Genomic DNA, 20,697 nt, shown 5'->3' on the forward strand with positions numbered 1-20,697 from the left:
AAAGATAAGACATAGATAAAACTCTAAAATTCACTAACATCCTAAAAAAGATAAAACATAGATAAAACTCTAAAATTCATAACTTGCAGAAAACCAGTTGCTAGGAACGAGCCAGTTTGGTCATGCCTCTGCCTCTGGTTCTAGGAACGGAGTCAGCTAACAAATTACTGAGTGTAGTCATTACCCGAAGTTACTAAAGTATCATCCATTAGGTTCCCAAGCTGGGGTGTGCCTCTATTCTTCTTTTTCTTCCTAGATGTTCCTAGATGTGTATACTCTAGATGTGTATACTTGTCATTCCTCATCCGAAGACTGACTCATCTGATCAGTGTGATCAACAGATTGTCGGGCATGTAGAAGAGGATGAGCCCCCTAACTTCTGATTAACAGTAACAACATTTTCAGTCTGAAGAGATGGTAAATCTGTCTCCTTAGCACCTGATGTTTCCTGAGGTCGTGGAGCTGCGAAATTATCCTGATTATCACACCGAAGAATATCCTTTGGAGTTAAGGATCTTGCAGTATTGTTTTCAATAGTGATAGAGACTGTAGGATGCCCAAGTGAACCATCTACCAATACATCAGTCGGAAGAACAGAAACAATATTGTCTCTAGTAGTGGGAGGGAGATGTGGTATCGTGTGGACCGGGGGTTCACAAGTCTGTGGAATGCACTCGGGGTGGAAGAAGAACAGGTATGAAGTGGGGCAGATCTAGTAGCATTTTTACTCTGAGGTTATAGATTTCAAATGATAACATTGAAAAAGAGTGTCCGAACATCCGACAGTGGATGCAATAAAGAGGTATATGTTCAAGTTCTGCTTGCTGCCAAAATCTCTGATGTTGTCAATCCATATCTATCCCGAAAAAGGTAAAGTAATATCCCGTTCTATAAAAATTCAGGCTTCAAAAGGCCGAGTCGGATTCACTGTAGGCATATCAGTTTTGAGAGGTTTACCGTATACTATCGCTAAAGCGAAGAGGAGCTCTTGATCATAAAGGTGGACCTTCAAACCTGGGAAGTGCAACCAAACAGGAATGGTAGGAGGTTCAGTATGATGGTCAAAATCCACCGTCCATTTTAAAACCTTCATCACTTCGTTGTCTATTCGAATGAGTCTTCTCGCAAACAAATGAGCGTAGTTTGCATCATTTGATAATTGAATGAGAATGTGTCGACCATCCAATTTACCAATTTTTCAACCTCCTTTTAGCTTCATTTGCTCAAAATCCTTTCGAATAAGTTCAAGTTTAGAGTTTTCATAAAGAAACTTATCTAGTAAAAACAGACGGCAAAACGCAGCTAGAGTGAAGATCTCGGCCTCTGTGAGAAAGATTGCAAGTTTGTCATTTTTACAAAAACTTTTTTTTGAGAAATCTGATTTCAACGCCAAGAGCAAAAGTATCGTGGTAACTTTGAGGAAACATATTCGAAAGATGGGCGGGAGTGGGGTTATCACCGACGAGGGTTGCAGCGTAAGAAAAAACCCCTGAGGTCATCACCTTGGTCGGTGCCTCACTACGTGCACACTATCGCTGAGCAGCGGGAGTCTGCGACCGAGGACGACACTCGATGCAGACAACAAAAGCAACAACAACGACATGTGACGAGAGCGAAGCAACAAAAACAGCGATGTGCGAAGCGACGGAAACAACGAAGCAGCTAGAAACGGCGATGAAGCGGTGCTGGCGTAGCTGTCTAGAGAAGACGACTGAGAACGAAGAAGGCTCGGTAAACAACGAGCGAGATTATATCTGAAGCCGACGAAACAGTAGCCACTCACGAAGACGATGGAGTGAAGCCGGAGGTTAACGCTGGGTTTCACCATCGGGCGAAACCCTAGAAGAGCTCGCCGCCATTGTTCATATATATATATATATATTAGAAAAAAGTCTGATGGCAAATATATTAATACAAAAAAGATACAGAAATGTTGTATGAGAGGATCTAAAACAAAGCCCAACTCATACAATACAACACATACAAAACCCAGATAAAGCAAAGATACAAAAAGGTTGAAAGTAAAAAAGTCACAAAAGGGCACAAAAGTGCAAGGGACGTCCCACTTTAGTCCTCCTGCCTCTAGTTCTCGGAAGTGCGTCGGCTAACAAATTAGTAAGGTGTGTATCATTGCCCGTAGTAACCAAAGTATCATCCATCAGATTCTTGAGCTCAAGTAAATCTTCATTCTTCTTCCTCCTAGATGTGTAGACATGTCATTCCTCATTTGATGATTGACTCATCTGATCAGTAGATTCCAAATGTGGTCGGATAGGAGTAGGTTGTTGCACGTCTTGATCCCCAGGAGTCTGAGCAATATTAACATCTTTCTGGACCTGATGAGGCGGTTGTGAAGTAGTAGAAGTATTTCCACCTGTATATATATATCCCTAGAACCAGAGGCAGAGGCAGAGGCAGAGGCAGAGGCAAAACAAAATTAGGTTGCTCTCTAGCTACCTGATACTATGTACTTTAGCATTTTTTGGTTTTTTCTTTGTCTCTAATGTATTTTTCTGTATTTTCTAGTTTTAGAACCCCTTGTGGTTTTGGTGTGGGCAATGTGTCATTTGAGCCCTTCAACTCATTGTATCTGTATCTTTCTTTCTGGTTAATATATTAGCCTTTTTGGGTTTTCTTAAAAAAAGTACATAATATTAAAAGAAAAATAATATATAAAATTAAAAGACAAATAATATATAATATATATTATTTATTATATATATATAAACCAAATAATATATAATATTAAAAGACAAAACTTATAATACTTATCTTACCAAAAGCTTGGCCCAGCTCAGTACCCGCATGGATCACTTCTTCCTTCGCGCACTAGCTTCTTCTCTCCTCTTTTTATGCTTGATTGCTTCTCTTACTTCACCCACACGAACTCGACCTCTCGCCTCCTCTACGATGCTCCCTCCTCTCCTCTTCTTCTTCATTGGTAGGCTAGGGCATGGGCTCCACTCTCACGCATCCTGCCTCGCTCGACCCTCGATGACGCCACCGCCCTCTCCCTATTCCTCCTCCTTGCTTGATAAAGACGTCATCGTTTGTCGATGTCACTACCTCCTACTAAGAAATGACTTAAATTGGGTGCGTTGTCTCTCACACTCGATCTTCGACTCACCAGATAAGTCGACTCGCCTCCACTGTCCCCCTTTGAATGGATTTATACCCGGAAATATCTCTTCGACTGCTCGAACCTCTCACAACCCCTGTCCCTTTTCAGCTTCTAACTATTCGTTTCTTCTTCTTCAATTTTTCGTTGCCCGACTCCTCAATTCTTCTTTTTGTTTTTTTTCCTCTCCTCCGATTAAAAAAAAGGACATTACATGAAGGGAATTCAAACTTCATTGAGCTTGAACAACATGAGTTCGAGGATGTGATCAGTAATGACCTTTGAATGGTGAGGATACTCAGGTTTTTTATGACAACCCTACACAATTGCATGTTACGAGATGCATTTTCAAAAAATCATTTTTCCACTTTCCGTGTTCTTTGGTGAACCAGACATAATTTTTTTTTAGGGTTGTTTAATTCCTATCTAGATGAGTTGTTATAGAGAGAAGACCATGAGTGATGCCCTCTCATGGATGTTCCACATATTTTCTTTGGTTTCTCTTGGCTATACGACATAAATGTTATTCATTACATGCAAGAAAATCTATTTTTTTCAAACTAAGTTTGCTTGGCTTTCATCCAAACAACCATACAAGCCTTAATTTGATACAAAGTATTTCCCTAATCAATGCCTTAATGCTAGACCACAACTTCTGCCCAATGTTTAGCTTCACTATTATGAGTCACTATATGTTTGACCAACTCTTGCAAGGCTACCATTGTTACTACTCTCGAGTCCTCAAATCCATTTGAGGTTTTTTATTCAAGCTTCTACTACATTGATCATATTGTATTCAACTTTAGGTTTCTATTTTGTTGTTGAAATGTCATTTAAAAGTCTATTTTTCTACTAGTCACTTGTGCAATTTCTCTTTTTATTTCTAGGGACCGTATACCTACTATGGTTACTAATATTCTAATAAAATTTTAAGGCATCACTCTTGATGATTTGTTTGTTGAGCATCCTCTTATGAGAGATTTGTTATGTCATAACTTTCATAACGTGTTCATAGCTACTAAATTTACAAAACCATATGATGAGCACCATTAAACATATTGAGCTCAAACATTTGATTATGTATTAGTGTGAGATTTTTATGAGGAAATTTTTTTTCTATGTGATGTCCTCATACTGATGACATCAAAGAAAGATGATTCTTGGAATGTGTGTTCTTAGTCTTGGAATCAACAAAATTGATATCTAAGTCAATGAAGTTCTTAACGATTGATTTATACAAAAGATACCATTATATTTTGATTCATCCTTGTGATGATTGGAAAAATACATTCAATAAATCTAGTGGTATGAATAGCCTGCTATGCCTTTGGATTATCTAATGCATGCACTATCCTAATGAGATTGACGATTGCACGGTAGTTTTGAGACTACTTGAGTTTAAGGTATATGAATTATCTTATGATGCCTCTGGTGTTAACATAGGTGATGCTCATAGTTGGGAAGGTCTCCTAGTTACCTAATTTAGTGAGATATTTGAAGAGGTTAACAAAAATAATCTAGTTATTTTGATTGACCAACATTGACGAATATGAAGACAACTTAACTTGGAGACCATAACACAACATAACTAAAAATTTGAACATGCGTATCATTGGCATGATAGTTTATTATAATTTATTGATATAAAAGGCGTAATCAAAATGCTTAATTTTTATTTCCTTTTTAAAAAATATTATAATGCATAATATAAAATCATATGTATCACAAACTTTTTAAGGACTTGTAAAAACCATGTGTTTAATTATAAATGTTTCAGATTTTATTTAGTTTATTTTTATCTAGTGTACAAAATATCAACAGTAAATCAAAATTATTATTATTCATTAAGCATAATTTTAGAAACATCAACATAATATTGTCTACACAAAATTTAAAAAAAAAGACACATGCTGACTACGAGTTAACACAACATAGTTTAGAGCTTGACCATCATCATCATACTAATAGTAGTACTCTTTTCAATAATATTTTTAGCATCTTAAATAAAAATATTGTTTGTTATGTTAGCTTATAAAAAAATACACTTTATCATATTGCATATCTCGGTTGCCTGAAAGTATATCTTGATCGTGCTCGAGTATGACTTGATTGTGTCAAGGAATGTCCTCACATTATTTGACTTCAATTTTGGTAAAAAATTCAAGCATGAATTTCAATGTCTGAGATGCGCCTTGGGGCGTGTTGGAGACTTGTCCTTATCTGACACATGTTTGGCAGACGAGTGGAAATTGATTTCAAATAGACTCACGACATAGGAATTTGCATATGAGGAAGAGTTGATAAGAAGTAACACCAACAGTTCATTCAGAAGGAGAGTCTAGTGGGAAGCAGATAAAGTCCAACACAATTGGAGTTATTAGTCAGACTGGCAGTAGCGCTATACAACCCTGTGTTATATGTGGGAAGCAACATCTTGATGAATGTTTACTTGGGTTGATGATGTGATACTTATGTAGATAGCCTGGACATCAGAGGAGAAACTATCCTAATTTTTATTCAGAGATCTACATTAGAAGTTCATTCAGGAAGGGATCCAGCTCAGAAGAGTTTTCAGAAATGATGAAGAGTTTTCAGAAATGATCTATTTCGAGAAGTGGTCAGCAGAGGATGACAGAAGCTGATACAGTAGCTCGTAAGTAGCAACAAAGGCAGAACATTCGCCCAAGAGTTTATTCCTTGACTCTCCAGGATCAGAAGAGTCTATTGTCATTGATGTTGATACATAATTTGATGGATGAATTGTCTTTTGAGGGTTATGTTGGATTCATCATATGAACAGTTTATCACATGTTTTAGTTATCAATTCACAAGAATAAGATTTTTGTAATCACGTTTGCTTCATTTTTCATAATTTATGTTCATGAATTTCGAGAAAGAAATTTTATAATGAGGGCAAATTGTAATAACTATTTCTGAGAAATTTGATAAAATTTTGAAGACATAAAATATATCTCAAATTTCGGATCCTCCGAAGTTCAATTGAAACATTTTTATAAAATTCTAAACGTTAAATCGAGCAATTTAATAAAAAACACTGTATGTAATTTATGATCGGATTTAGAAATATAAAACTTGAAAGTTACAAGTTTTATTAAATTAATTAAATTTAATTCCTACAATAATTCGGCAGCATCACTGTAGCCAACCGACGTTTCTCACACCTTTTATTCCATTCAATCGGTCGACTAGGGTGGTTAAGCTTAGATTTTTTCCCCTTTTCTTCAACCACTTTTGCCTAGGCAAAGGAAGCTCGTTCAACCCCCTATAGCAAGGTTGGAGCAAGGGCGCAAACAGTCGCGGGTAGCGTGAATCGAGCGACACTTGGCTAGTCACAGCTTGCGATCTGGGGTTCTGCTGTGAAATCCAACAGTAAGAATTTCACTTTCTTGCAATTCTAAGCATTCATTTTCCTTCCTCACCCTTCGGTCTTGATTTTGGCTTGTTTTCATGCAATTTTCATATACAGTAGCCGTTGGAAATGCCGATTGCGTGTTAGAAGCGTCAAAAGTCTTTTGTAAGTTTCCATAAAGGTGCCAGCAGGATATTAGCATAGGAGAGGTTCGGTTGGAGGTGATATAAAGTAAATTTGGCAATTTTAGAAAAAAGGATTTGCGTCGAGAGCCTATTTTGATGTAGGAATGTTATTTTTTGGGTTTAATTACTTTATGAGCAAAAATATCTTTGAATCTGAACTTAACTGCGAATTCCAAGCTATTTGTCTGGGGCGGCAGCCTTAGGCGAGTATGGAAATTCACGGTAAAGCGACCCCCTAAATTCAGGTAAATTAAACTTACGCTCATTTAAGAAGATTGAATCGATTAAAAGAAATTGTTTAAATCTTAAAATTTAATATTATGTTTTAAAGGTTATTAAGGTCAAAACATAAGTCACCGCAACTTCCAGCTAGCTATCGAAGATGAAGATATTGGCATGACAACTGAGGTGAGTAATTATACTTCTAAATTTCAATAATTTTCTTTATTTCAAATTGTATTTTTGACTCTATAAATGTCTTGGTTTAATCAGATTCTTCATGTTGTTAGAAATGAAAAATATACATGATAAGAATAATAAGAAAAGTTGTGCATGCATGAAAGATATGCATGAGATGACTGATATTAAAATTGACATTATATGTAAGATAGATATGTAAGATAGGTATACAGAAAAGATATGCATGATATAAGTAAAGAATATACATGATATATATATATATATATGAATGATGTAAAAGATATAAATGATGAATAGTTACATAACAGAGAAATATTCATGTTAGTATATTGCATTCAAATGTTTTAAAATAATGTAAGAAAGATGAAATAACTTATATATGAATATTTATATGTGCATGTTCAGAAGAGGATTTTAACCCCTAATAGTATAGGCAAAGGATGTCCGTGAAACACAGCGCATAGAGTATTTCTACCAACCCAGATAATTGTGATGGTTCAATAACCGTTGTGATGTTTACCAATATTAAATGTTGTGTTGACTGAAGAATATCGGTCAGGGACATATAAGGGTTTTTTTATCCTAGACAATTGTAATATATAGATCGCTAACCACTGTGCCGACAAGAGCTAACCGGGCAATATCGGCCAAGGGTGTATAAGGTTTTGTTGACGGTGATCTTCACAGAGACATAAATGTATGTAAATAGTATAAAGTAAAAGAAAAGTTAAGACAAATTCATATAGAAGAATAATGCAGGTTAATTTAGAAAAAGATTATTGATGCATGCATTAGTATATATCTAATTACTTATAAAAATATGAAAGACTAGCATATTATAAGTTTCTTTTAGACTTGCATGCATATTGAATTATGTTTCTTACATTACATTAATTTAAAAGTGTGATTACTCCTGGGTTATCTCTGTATGTTACTTTAATATTATTTTTAGGTTTTAAATATTTGAACAAAATGAATAGGAAATAAGCAAATATATATAGGAGGTGAGAACAACAAACGGAAAAGTATAAATTTCTACTAGTTAATTTTAGTTGCTTTCTTTAGTAGCTCTTTTATGTATTTATTTGAATATTAAAATTGTTAGAGATAAAATTAGAATAGCAATGAATTGATTTTCACCATCTGACCGTCTGTTCCCGTCATGGTAAACTCCAAATTCCGAGTTGAGACATTTTATGCTTTTTGAAGTGTTTTATCATCATCCCATTGCAAGTCATATATTTGTATCTGGCTCAAGAATTTGTGGTTGATCTCCATGTCATCCTCACCCTGTTGATTTATTAGTGGTTGATCTCCGTTGCCGTCGTCACCCTGTTGATTTGTCGGTTGCTCGATGTTTTGAGCGAGGCAGCTGTCACACTCGCCACCATCTTTTTACAGCAGAAAACTGTTGTTTTCCAACTTTCGGTTCGCTGTCCAGCCACAATTTACATTAATTTTCACCCACTATTCATCCTCCAACTCTCGTACCCATCCAACAACCTCTCTAACACCTCCAAATTATACATCAACCATACAGCAAAGAACTCTAGATCTAAATTGTAAAAATAAAGCATGGCAATTTCCTAAATACTCATTGTCAGAACCAAAGAAATCTAATTCATATTAGCAGCACCACGTATTGATTATTACCGCACAATATTCACCTTCCCCAATTTTTATTGCAAGAGTAGACATGCATCAGATGGCAAAGTACATGAAATTTTTTAACTAAAAATACATTGAACAGTAATCAAGTCGCTTTTATAGAAAATTATTCTTTTAGGTTTATCATGCATAAGCATAATACAATTTGTAGGTCAATATTTTAATTAAACGAGGAATCGAAACTCAGTCAACAATGCCAAAGATGACTATTGATGACATAAATTTATGCCAAATTATGAAAACAGTAAAGATACTAGAAGATAATAAATATGACTATTTTACATGGAATCCAGCCCATAAAAGATAATGCGTATTCTAGTCAAGAAAGTACAGAGAAAGATGCACTTACCTGTAATTGACTGCGTATAAGATCCAATTTTGATTCCTATAACATGAAAAAGATTTATTATCTGTAAGGATCGTAAAATCAAGAGAGACAAACATTACTTATCAATTCAAAATAGACACCTGCTCTTGCAGGGCTTCCTTCAACTGAGCAGCTAGGGAAGCCCTGGTAGCTTCAACTTGCCCAAGTTGCTCAATACAATGTTTCAAAACGTGCTCCTGCTCTTTGAGCTCAACTATCAAAGACAGTCCATGTTGACTACCTATTCAACGAAACAGATTTTAAACCTATGAGTGATTCCTTCAGCTATCTACTAAGTTCAAATAAAAATAAAGTATATATTTAAATATAAAGAATTTCAAGAAACTGACAAAAAAGTTCCAAATGACCAAAGAAATGAAATCAATTATGGTAACGCAAACCAGAAAAAATAGACAAAAGGTCTTTACAATTAGCAGCAACAAAAATTTAACTTGTTTAATTTACAAAATTAATCACAATTTATATTAGATATCAGGTCCAAGTCAACTTGAGAAGATGGTCTCCAACTTTGGCTTCCATGCACCCCAAATTGTTCCCATTTACAAGGGATTATATTAGTCTAAAATTGCTAAAGCAGCATAAACAATATTGGCCTTACAAAAATGAGATGTCGCTTAAAATAATAAAGAAAGGACTAACTATGTCAGAAAATATTGAATGTACGATGGTGGAACTTATATAAAAATAAGACATTTTGCAATTCTATTCGTTCCAGTGCCTTACAAAAAAATTCAAGCACCTCTCCTCGGAAGTCATTCTATACTCTCCATTGCAAGTATGCAAACCTCCCAGTTCAGAAGATGATGACAGAAAGCCTCATCACTAACATAATACAAGCGATATCCATTTGATTCAGCTCCTTGAAAACAGATCAATAGTATTTTTATTGCTCTAGTAAAAAAAAAATCTTATTTTATGATCTTACTATTATGGAGTACTATTTTAAATTTCTTTCTACATGATAAGATTATACAAGTCGGGTTTGAACAAGTTAGGCTCAATCCAAAATCTAAAACAAAACTCAGCTTGAACTTAACTTGAAATTAAATCATTTCAAATCAATACAACTCAAACCAAAATGATTCAACTTTGAGTTAAGTCAATTTGATATTCAATTAAGTCTAGTATAGATATTATACTATATATTATATTATACATACATTATGTTAAAAATAACATATATTTAAATTTTATATAAATACCTTTCAAAACCAGCTTTCAAGTCAATTCCAACAATATTTCAATTAGTTGAAGCAAATGCAAAACTGGCTCAAAAATTAATTTCAAGTTTGAAAAGAGCTCAAGGTCAAATTTGGCTTGAGCTAACATTAATTCAAAAGAAATTTCAAGCGATTTTCAAGCTGAGTTTCATGCTTTTTAGCAAGCTCAATTTGTCATATAACACATTTTCACTTAACCTTAGCACATAGATTTTATATAAAGATCAAGAATAAGGGCATGCGCATTGATCACGCCACGTGTTACCAAGGTGCCAAATCATCTTTAAAACTTTAGGTGACACAAGCTGTAACCATTCCAAGATATAGGAACGTGATTGTGATATATTGCAATCTTTCGTAATCATGAAGTCCCATAATCACAGACATGATTTCGCTCAAAATGACTCACATTCCAAATTTTTTTATTCTTTTCCTTTTTTTATTTTTTCTTATTTCTTTTTTTTTTCCTAATTTTAGTTATTTTCTATGAGGAGATTTAGGTGGGTATTTTGTTGTTTTAAGTTTAGATAGCTTTATGTTAGAATTTTGAGAGATTTTATTCTCTGATTTTATTTTGTTGTTTTAAGTTTAGATAGCTTTATATTAGAATTTTGAGAGATTTTATTCTCTGATTTATTATCTAAGGAGTATTGTAATCTTTCTTTTTGCAGGTGTTGTGTATGTATCTTGCTTGGAAATAGGTGGCGGAACAACATCACCGCTCGAATGTCGCTGATTTGGAGTTCCCTTAACTTTTTTCAACCGGAATAGCCACTGAACGATGCTTATCCCCTTCGAAACGCCATGGACATGGCATATCTTTATTCCCTCGCTATTCCAAAACTACCTCTCATTTAAATAGAGTTACAAAATAACTTCTAAGAGCCCTAGAACAGAATCATCTAGTATTAGAGTTTGGCAAACCTTGAAGTTTTACGATTTTGTCGTTCTTGTCTCAATTTGAAATTCCAAAAAAAAAAAGAAAAAAAAAATCCACTAAACCCAAATTATTCTTACCGTAATTCCTAGGCCCAACATTAAAATCATTAAAATTCAATCTTCCTACCTCCGCCAAAATTCCACCCTGACACCAACAGACAAAATCTTAAATTTCAACCAATTTTTTATCTACAACTCTACACCCGTCAAAAGCTTGATCAGGAGAAAAGATCACAAAGCTGCCTATAAGAAATTTACAAAAAGATGTCCAAAAGCTTACTAAAGAAGGTATGCAACAAAAAAATTCTTCAACTGCCACAAAAGCTTGTCACTTTTGAGAAGAGAAAATCCAGAGAGGTCGCTCGTAGTCACAACGGAGTGTCTCCTCTCACTGCTTTACAGGTTAATCAAGGGAAGGAAATAAATACCTTCTATCTGAAAGTTTTCAATAACGAATAATAAATGTCATGTTGACTTGGCTTTCAATATCCAAGGAGAAGCCATGATGTTGGAGTGAAAATGATTTACAGGATTTTAATGGTCGCAAGGATCCAGCCGAATTCATCGAGTAGCTTCAAATAATGGAACGTGTCATTGGGTACAAGAACATTCCACCAGATAAAATGGTAACGTTAGTGGCCATTAAGTTAAAGAAGAGTGTATCTCTATGGTGAGAAAACTTGAACATTAATGTCAATGTGAAGGGAAAAGCAAAATCACAACATGATCTAAGATGAAATGAGAGATGCAGCCGAAGAATCTAGCAGAACATTAGACACACGATGTGCTCTTAAAACATCACCATTTAAAACTAAAAAAACCTCTCAGTAAATGAGTACACAGCTGAGTTCGAGCAGTTCATATTGAATTACGAGCTAGTAGAACTAGAAGAGAACATCATAGCTCAATATTTGAGGGGAGTTATATCTATGTTTGAATTGCGAGCTATGTTTTTGGTGTTTTGAGATATTGTGTTCTCCAGTTTATTATATAAGGACTGCTATATCATTTTTGTTTGCAAGTGATGTGTCTATATCTTGCTTAAGAATAGATTGTGAAACGCTTTGCCGCCCGAACATCGCCTATCGGAGTTTTCTTTGTTGTTTTCAACCAGGACAGCCGTCGAACAATGTCTATCCTCTTTCAAACATTTTCAACCTCTCATGTTTTCGTTCTTTATTCCACAAAAAACTACCTGCTAAATTTACTTACAAAATACCTTCTAAGAGCCATAGAACATTATCGTTAGGTATAAAAATTCACTTTACAATCACATATTTGCTATTGCAAAACTCCATAACTCCATGATAAATAAACTTCAAAGGTAAAATAGTTTAATTTTGAATGATATTTTTTTGGTGCTTGGGTGGCTCTACTACATCTTAAATGACTGTCTCATAATTAACAAGGTTGAGATTCATAAATGCATGCATTCCTTCATTAAGTAGATCTAAGGTTCCAAACTCTACTCATTTAAGTAAATGCTTTATCATTATTATTATTGGCCACCTAACATTATGTTATCACCCATGTTTCAAACCTCATTATGATATTTTCTTAACAACACAGCTTCTTGTATTCTGAAGCTTACTCCATATTTTCCCCTTTTTATTGGCTTTGTTAATTTTTTTCTGTCACCAAGTGGAACAATATCATATAAATCATGCAATAAAATACCCCTCTAGAACTATTCCATAAACATTGTAAAGGACAAAAACTCAATTTCTATGCTAATATAGAAATGGAAAAGATGCCCATACTTCACTAGGAAATTATCATAAAAGTAAAGGAATATTAGGGTAATAAAAAAACTTTTTTTTACAAGATAATAATAAAACGTCAAATATAAAACAAACAAAAATAAGATGAGAAACAGAGTCACAAACATAAGAGATATCTTTACACAATTTGATGAGAACCATTACATCCATGGTAAGATAAAGATCTAGTATTCAAATGGTAGGTACATCATGGATTTCTCTTCATACATAGAGATGATTTAGAGTTAACCACATTACGGAAAATGCATCCACTCTGTTGTATATAATGAAGTAGACTGCATATGTTATAGTTGATGTTAAATAGTGAGAGGACATGAGCTTCAACTATAGCAAAAAAAAAAGGAGTGGATTTAGGAAAGAGGAAGCCAATAATAGAGATTGTTGCAAAGTTCTTCCTTCTATTGATAAGACATGCAACAGAATTTTGTTATGTGCTACTAATGAAAAACACCTTAAAGGCCCTATCTCTATGTCGCTGAAGAGAACTTGACCTCCAATCATAAGAAAAAGAAGTTGGACCAAGAAAAGAGAGCAAATAAAAAAGATTGCTCCAGACATCTTCCATCTTATATGCAAGATATGCATCAAACTAATACTTCTATGTAACTGAATGGGAGAGAAAGCAAAATTCCAACTACTAATTAAATTAGCTTCAGTTTAACTATGTGGAAAATATCTTCAGTTTAACAAGCTTAGCCTTTTCCTTTTTAGTTCCTATGTCTTTTATCTCCACTTTGTATATCCATTTATTTCGATACATCATATTGTCATTAAGCTGCTTTGTCAATGCCCATGTGTTATTTTTATAAATAAACTCCACCCTTCTTTCATGACAAGCTCCCACTTAAGAAAATCATTTACCTCAATGGCTTCCTAATAGATTTGGGTCCTCTTACATCTATAAATAAAAGTAATAAAGTGAAAAATAATATGAAGTAGTTGGCTTTTCAATTTTTTGTTGCCTTCTTGACTTTCACAGGTGTCATATGCCTAGGTTTAACTCAAGATTCCTAATTATGACATTTCCTGCCTTACTTTCAAGATGCTTGGGAGAACAGGTTGGTTCATAGTGCTTGTCATTGGATCAAAACATATGTGACATTATACAAGGGCATTATTCATGTTGCAGCTGGGCATCCTTTCATGCAGAGCAGCACCAAGAGATTTCTTAAAGCAGCCCACTTTGTTATTGTAGTAGATTTGCCGGTTAATTTTATTATGAGTATATGTACTAGTGCTCTATTAGATATCCATGTACTGTGTACATGTATTGAAGAGACATCCTACTTTTTTGTTTTTCGTTTGCATTTGCATTATCTTGTACCTTTTTACAATTAAATTTTAGGGGATTTATAGATAAAACACTCAAAATTATTAATGTTGCATATCTCTTACACAAACTTCAATATGTACATCCTCAGCACCGACAACATTCCCCCCTTGCACGGTCTGAAAGCTCACCGCACCGTCCACCTGGAAGCACGCTACATCATCCACTTAGAAGCATGTTGTACCATCCATCTGGAGGCTCATCACACTCTCCGCTGAGAGCTCTGATGAGAACACACGCTCATCCACTTGGGAGCTTATCATACCATCCTCCTGCTAGCTCTAATGAACTCAATACCCGTAGCCCCTGCTAGCTTGCCCCTCCTGATCCCAACCCATAGAGCTCCATCTACTACACCGAGGTCTTCTCACCAAATCCCTCACATCCACACCCCCATACGAACAAAAACCTCCTCCCTTACTTCTACTTCAACACAAATCTCCACACCCTACCGCCAGCCAACAACAAGATCACAATTGCTGCCTTCATGAATTAGAATGAAATTTAGTAAATTTAGCCTTTCCTCAAATCCATCACCTAAAATTCACAAGAATTAGAATGAAATTTAGTAATATAATTTAAGTCATGAGTAAGCTTGCTAATTGAAAATAATTTGCAATCAAATTGGAGAACACATAGCACAGAAGTGAGCTAAATATCTTTGAAGGCTTTCATTTCTTTCCCAATAATCCTGAAATGAGATCCATCGGAAAGTCTAACAAATTTAATGTTGGTGAACACTTGGTAGTTGGTGAGAGTATTAATATCTCCAGCCATGTGATCAGAAACACCTGAATCTACTATCCAGGGTCGAAACCTTCCTTTGTTAATGAGATAGGAGAAGGATATGATACCTTGGTATATCATCAAGCCAAGGTATATCATCAAGCTGGCATGCTGCTCAATTATGCTTGAAAGAAGTTTTTTAATACCTCCAACTCTTTCTTAATAAAGAGGCTAGAGTCGGTCGACCCTTCAAATGAGGTAGCAGCATAGTCATTGTTGTCTGGGTCTTTCCTCACTTTCCCAGGTTTTCAATTTGTGGGTTTTTCAAGTAGTTTCCAGCACTCGTCCTTTGTGTGACAAAGTTTCTTGCAATATTCACACAATGTATGATTCTTCTTTGACTTTGACTCATGGGAGAGGTCGTGTGTACGAGGAGGAGATTTTAGTGCTAGATAAATCCACATTTTTTGTCATCATGAGCTTCTTCATACTTTGTTTTTTATGACTTTAGCAAAGGCTTCCCTAGTGGTAGTGAGGGGCTCCATCCCCAAATTTTTTCCTCTGGCATCATCCAAGCTCTTATTTAGACCCAACAAGAACTTGATCATTCACTTTTTCTCCATTATTTTTTTAAGCAACATAACATCTTGAGGGCACCTTCACGCATTAGTATCATACATATCTATAACTGTAACCAGTACTGATACTAGAGTTGATCCAAAACACAGCTCAAACACGACTAATTTTTATTGTTGAAATTGTAAAAGATGAGTACAATGACGTTTTCTACCAGCGAGAGCTAAAAAAACAAACATGAATACATAGACAATAAAACAAACATACAAACAGTAAAACAAGATAGTAATTGCAGGAAATTGGCTTAAGAACATATCAAAAATAGCCCTGAACTGCATTGTCGGGCAGCTGAATAGTCCCTGAGGCGGTGGGGAAGTAGTTAGCAGTGATTGGACGTTCGTCGGGTAGAACTGCGATGACTGGAGGGGTGTTCGGATGTGACTGCAAAGTGGCCGAGAAAGATCTTGAAGTACCGGCTACTAGCTGTAAGGGGCGCAAGAGGAAGGGTTAAGCCCAACAGAGGACTGCTTGGTAATTAGAAGTGCTACGGTGGACAAAAAACACAGCAAGAATGAAAGATAACGCCTAGGGGAGCCGCGGAAGTGCGGAGGTGGAGCGGGATATTGAAAAGAGGAACGGAGGGGGTATACACACCTCCTTGGTGGGATACAGTTGTGGCACCACGCCGCCGAAGGATATAGCCCTCGAATAGAGGGAACACCAGGGACACAACCTGAAATCAAAATCACAAAGAAAAAAAACTGCTTAGACATCAGATAGCAACATGCATAAATAGAGGAGGGAGGGAAGATAGCAAAAGCAAGATCTTGAGATCGAAAAAGGTGAGAAATAGAAGGTTTGCAATGGCCAAAAGGAAGATGCGCAGCAACGGCTAGAGGCGTAAGATTAGGCCACGGGGGGAGTCTGCGATGCGGGATGGAGTAGGGCGAGTGAATCAGATGGATCAGAATTTTAATGTTGAGGACCGGTCCAGTTCAGCATGAATGGCTGAACTGGCTTGCTCCAAGTTGCGCTAGTCCGACGGGCTAAAGTTGGGGGAGCGTCCCGCGTCAATCTTCCGGGGGTGGGGAGCTTCATCATCATCTGTCGAAGCTTATGGGTCCTCATAATACGGGGTGAGAACCGCAACATTGAATGTTGCTAAAATTTTAGAGTCGCTCAGCAGGTCAATTTTGTACGCATTGTCATTTAGTTTTTTAAGTATGTGGAATGGTAAAACCGCCCTGAGCTTGAGTTTTTCGTGTGCTCTTACGAGAAATCGCTTTCTTAAGGCGAATCCACACAAGGTCTCCTTCTTTAAATGTTGCTTTTTTTTGGGGTCTTCTTGGCTTGTGCTTGATATTTTTGGTTTTGTTAAGAAATTGCTTCACCAACTTCCTTGTGGAGTTGTTGAATTTGGCAAGCATGTTCTGTAGCATCCTCGCTAACATATTTTGGGGGTAGAAGTGGAACCAATTTAAGGGGTGTGATCGGGTTGCGGCCATAAATAATTTTGAATGGCGTGTGTCCAGTGATTTAGCTTGTTGATCTATTGCAAGAAAATTCGGCTTGAGCGAAAATGAGACCCTATTGTTTGACATTTTTTTCCAACAAAGCAGCGACGAAGATTCCTTGGGCTTCTATTAACGACTTTGGCCTGCCCCCAAGCTAAATTTGATCTTTGCCTAATTTACTCCAGAGGGTCTGCCAAAAGTGGCTCAAGAATTTAATGTCCCGATCGAAAGTAATGGTTCTGGGCATGTCGTGAAGCCGAACAATTTCGCAGAAGTGCAAATAAGCAATATGCAATGCACCTAATGTCGGGAGGCAGACGACAAAGTGCGCCATCTTGGAAAATGAACAACTACTACCATGATAGAGTACTTGTTCTTTCGTATGGTAGTTCTATGACAAAATTCATACTGACAACGACCCAAAGTGCTTCAAGGATTGGTAGATGTGTGTATAATCCTGTATTTTGGTCGCGAGTTGTGGCGATATGACAAATCTTACATTGTCGGACGTGCGGCTCAACATCTCGTGTTAGTCGAGGCCAAAAAAAATGATTGTCTAATCCTCTAATGTGGTTCTCTTGAATGATAGCCTCGCGTAATGAGCATCGAGAAATGCATAATTTGTTGTGGCAGAACAAATAGTTGTCCGTGAGGTTTCTCCCGACACTGTTCCCAGATTTCCCGGAAGTCTTCATCGGTCACATGTCTTTTAAAGCTTCAAAGCCTGTGATGTGCACTTGCAAAGATATGATCAGAAGGTGACGGCTCAGAGCATCTACAAAGTGGTTATGGTTGTCGGATTGATGCTTGAGTATGAAATGGAAGGCCGATAAAAATTTACCTAGGTAGCATGGTGCACTTTGAGTTTATTTGACATTTTAGAAATTTGAGAGCTTCATGATCTGTGAAGAAGGTGAACTCCATGGTGAGTAGGCAAAGACTCCAGTGTTTTAGAGCCCGAACAAGGCATAAAATTATGTCGTAGGTGGAATATTTTCGGCGAGTCTCATTTAGTTTTGTTGCTAAAATACGCTATGGGGAGACTACCTTGACTTAGTATAGCGCCGATGTAGACACCTGAAGCATCACACTCGATCTCGAATGGTTGGTTGAAATCTGGTAGAACAAGAACTGTAGCTTGAGTGACCATTTCCTTCAAGATGTCAAAGTTGGTCTAGGCCATAATAGACCAAGTGAATTCTTTCCGTTTCAACAATTTTGTGAGGGGGCGGTGATAGTGTTGAAGTTACAAACAAATCATCGGCAGAAAGAGGCTAGCCCTAAAAATTATCGAAGCTGATAAAAGATGAAGGTGTTGTCCAGCTTACAATTGTTTCGATTTTTTTAGGTCCATTTGTATCCCCGTGCTAGACAGAATGTAATCTAAAAAATAGATTTTGTTTGTAAAGAAGCGACACTTCTTGGGATTGGCGTACAACTGCTCGGATCGTAAGATTTTGAATACCTTCCGCAGGTGCTATTTGTGGACTTCCTCGGATTTACTATAAACCAAGATATCATCGAAGTAAACCACCACGAATTTTCCCAATATAGAAAAACTTGATTCATTTGACACATGAAGGTGATGGGCGTGTTGGACAGACCAAAAGGTGAGATTGTCCATTCATAAAGGTTGTCTCATGTTTTGAAGGCGGTTTTCCACTAATCTCTCTATCGCATTCTGATCTAGTGGTAACCATTAATCTCTCCGTCGCATTCTGATATGGTGGTAACCACTTCCTAGGTCAATTTTGAGAAGACGGTGGCGTCGTACAACTGATCTAAAAGATTGTCGAGTCGCGGTATTGGAAAACGATATTTGATTATAATTTTGGTTATGGCACGACTGTCAAAGCAAATCCGCCAAGATCCATCGTTCTAATGTACGATAAAGGCGGGAACAGCACATGGGTTGGTGCTTTCGCGTACCAGTCTTCTCTTAATAAGTTCCTGCACCTGACGTTGGAGTTCCTCGTACTCTACGAGTTGTAATCGGTAGGCGGGTCTATTTGGTAGTACCGACCCTGGTGTGAGGTCAATTGCATGTTGGATGCCCTGCAGTGGGGGCAATCCGCCTGAGAGATAGTCGGTCATGACGTCTAGGAAATAATGTTGGAGTTGTTTAAGTTGTGTTGGTGCCTCATTATCCTAGCCGGTACCTTCTAGGAGGATCAGGGCTAATGCGATTGGGGCACTGCGAGCTAATTGCAGGAAGGTGGTTGTGATATTAATGTGCCTTCGGAGTCAGATCATGGGTCGTGGATCTTTTACAGGCAATAACAAGATGTGTTTTCCATACTTCTTGAATGTGTAGGTGTTTTTGAAGTTGTCATGATGTGTTTGTCAGTCAAATTACCATGGTCGTCCCAGATAAATGTGACATGCATCCATTTGGATGAAATTGCACCAAACTTGTTTTTGTAGTTGATTGTCGATGGAGAATTTGAATAAGCATTGTTGATTGATGTGAATCTCGTTTCTTTTTTTGAGCCAAGTGAGAGTAGAATCGTGGGTGTTTTTGTGTGGCTAAACCTAACTTTTTGACCATTAGGGTAGATACGACATTTTCGCAACTACCGCTATGGATGATTAAACCGCAAATTTTGCCCTTGACGGTGCATGTGGTGCGAAAGATGTTGTGTGATAGCCATGACGGATCTCTGTCGGGTTCTGACAGAAGGACACTTCACTAGCAGTTTGTCTTTGTCACCGGGGAGGAGAACTGCTTCTTTTGGACCATCCTCAGATTGGGTTTCCTCGACTTTCTTGATTTCTTCGACGACGCCTTCTTAAGTAAATGGACAACACGACTGGTGGGGCAATTGGCCGCGATGTGGTCGTACCAGTGGCAACTAAAACATTTTTGTGTAGGAATTATCTCGAAGGAACTCCTTTTTCATGCGGATTGAAATGCTTTTCTTGTTTCCTGATGATGACTTGCCAGCTTCCATCGTGGTTTTGTTGACAGGTGTGATTTGAGGTGATAGTTTGTATGTTGACTGTTGGTGCAAGAAGTTTTGAGATTTAGTTTTCTTATGCCATCATTCCACTTTTAATGTGAGGGTTTGGACATCATTTAGCGTCCAGTATGGTTGGAGTAGACAATGTTGCTAATAGTGGGTTTTAAAACTTCGAGATAGCGGATGATTGTGCGCTCCTCTTGCTCAACTAGGTCGCACTTTATCTGTAGATCATCGAATTATGTCACGAAATTCTCGACTGATATATTACACTATTGAATTATTCCGGCGATGCATTGCCTTCTTTATTTTTGCCCACATAGTGAACTTGTCATCTCTGTCGTATTGTGATTGTCGTTGCAACTTTTCCCACCATAATGATGTGCTTTTCTTTTGTTTGATAACGGCAAACTTAACTCGTTTGTCTTCAGGTACCTCCCATACGTTCAATCTCTTGCAACCAATGAAGTCATCGGGGTTCATGCTTCCGTCGAATTCCGGT

General features: G+C 36.9%; 1 protein-coding gene across 2 annotated transcripts in view; it reads right to left on the bottom strand.

The window, feature by feature from the left end:
* Positions 1 to 20,697, bottom strand: part of LOC110031477 (regulation of nuclear pre-mRNA domain-containing protein 1B-like) — a 110,495-nt gene that overhangs the window by 33,083 nt on the left and 56,715 nt on the right. For both annotated transcript variants that reach the window (XM_020734687.1, XM_020734686.1), the window contains exons 6-7: positions 9,230 to 9,369; positions 9,111 to 9,146 (exon numbers count right to left, since the gene is read on the bottom strand). In XM_020734687.1, coding sequence (XP_020590346.1) covers positions 9,111 to 9,146; positions 9,230 to 9,369 — 176 coding nt within the window. The remainder of the gene's footprint in view (positions 1 to 9,110; positions 9,147 to 9,229; positions 9,370 to 20,697) is intronic.

This window comes from Phalaenopsis equestris, unplaced genomic scaffold, assembly GCF_001263595.1.
Source record: "Phalaenopsis equestris unplaced genomic scaffold, ASM126359v1 Scaffold000829, whole genome shotgun sequence".
Lineage (NCBI taxonomy): Eukaryota > Viridiplantae > Streptophyta > Magnoliopsida > Asparagales > Orchidaceae > Phalaenopsis > Phalaenopsis equestris.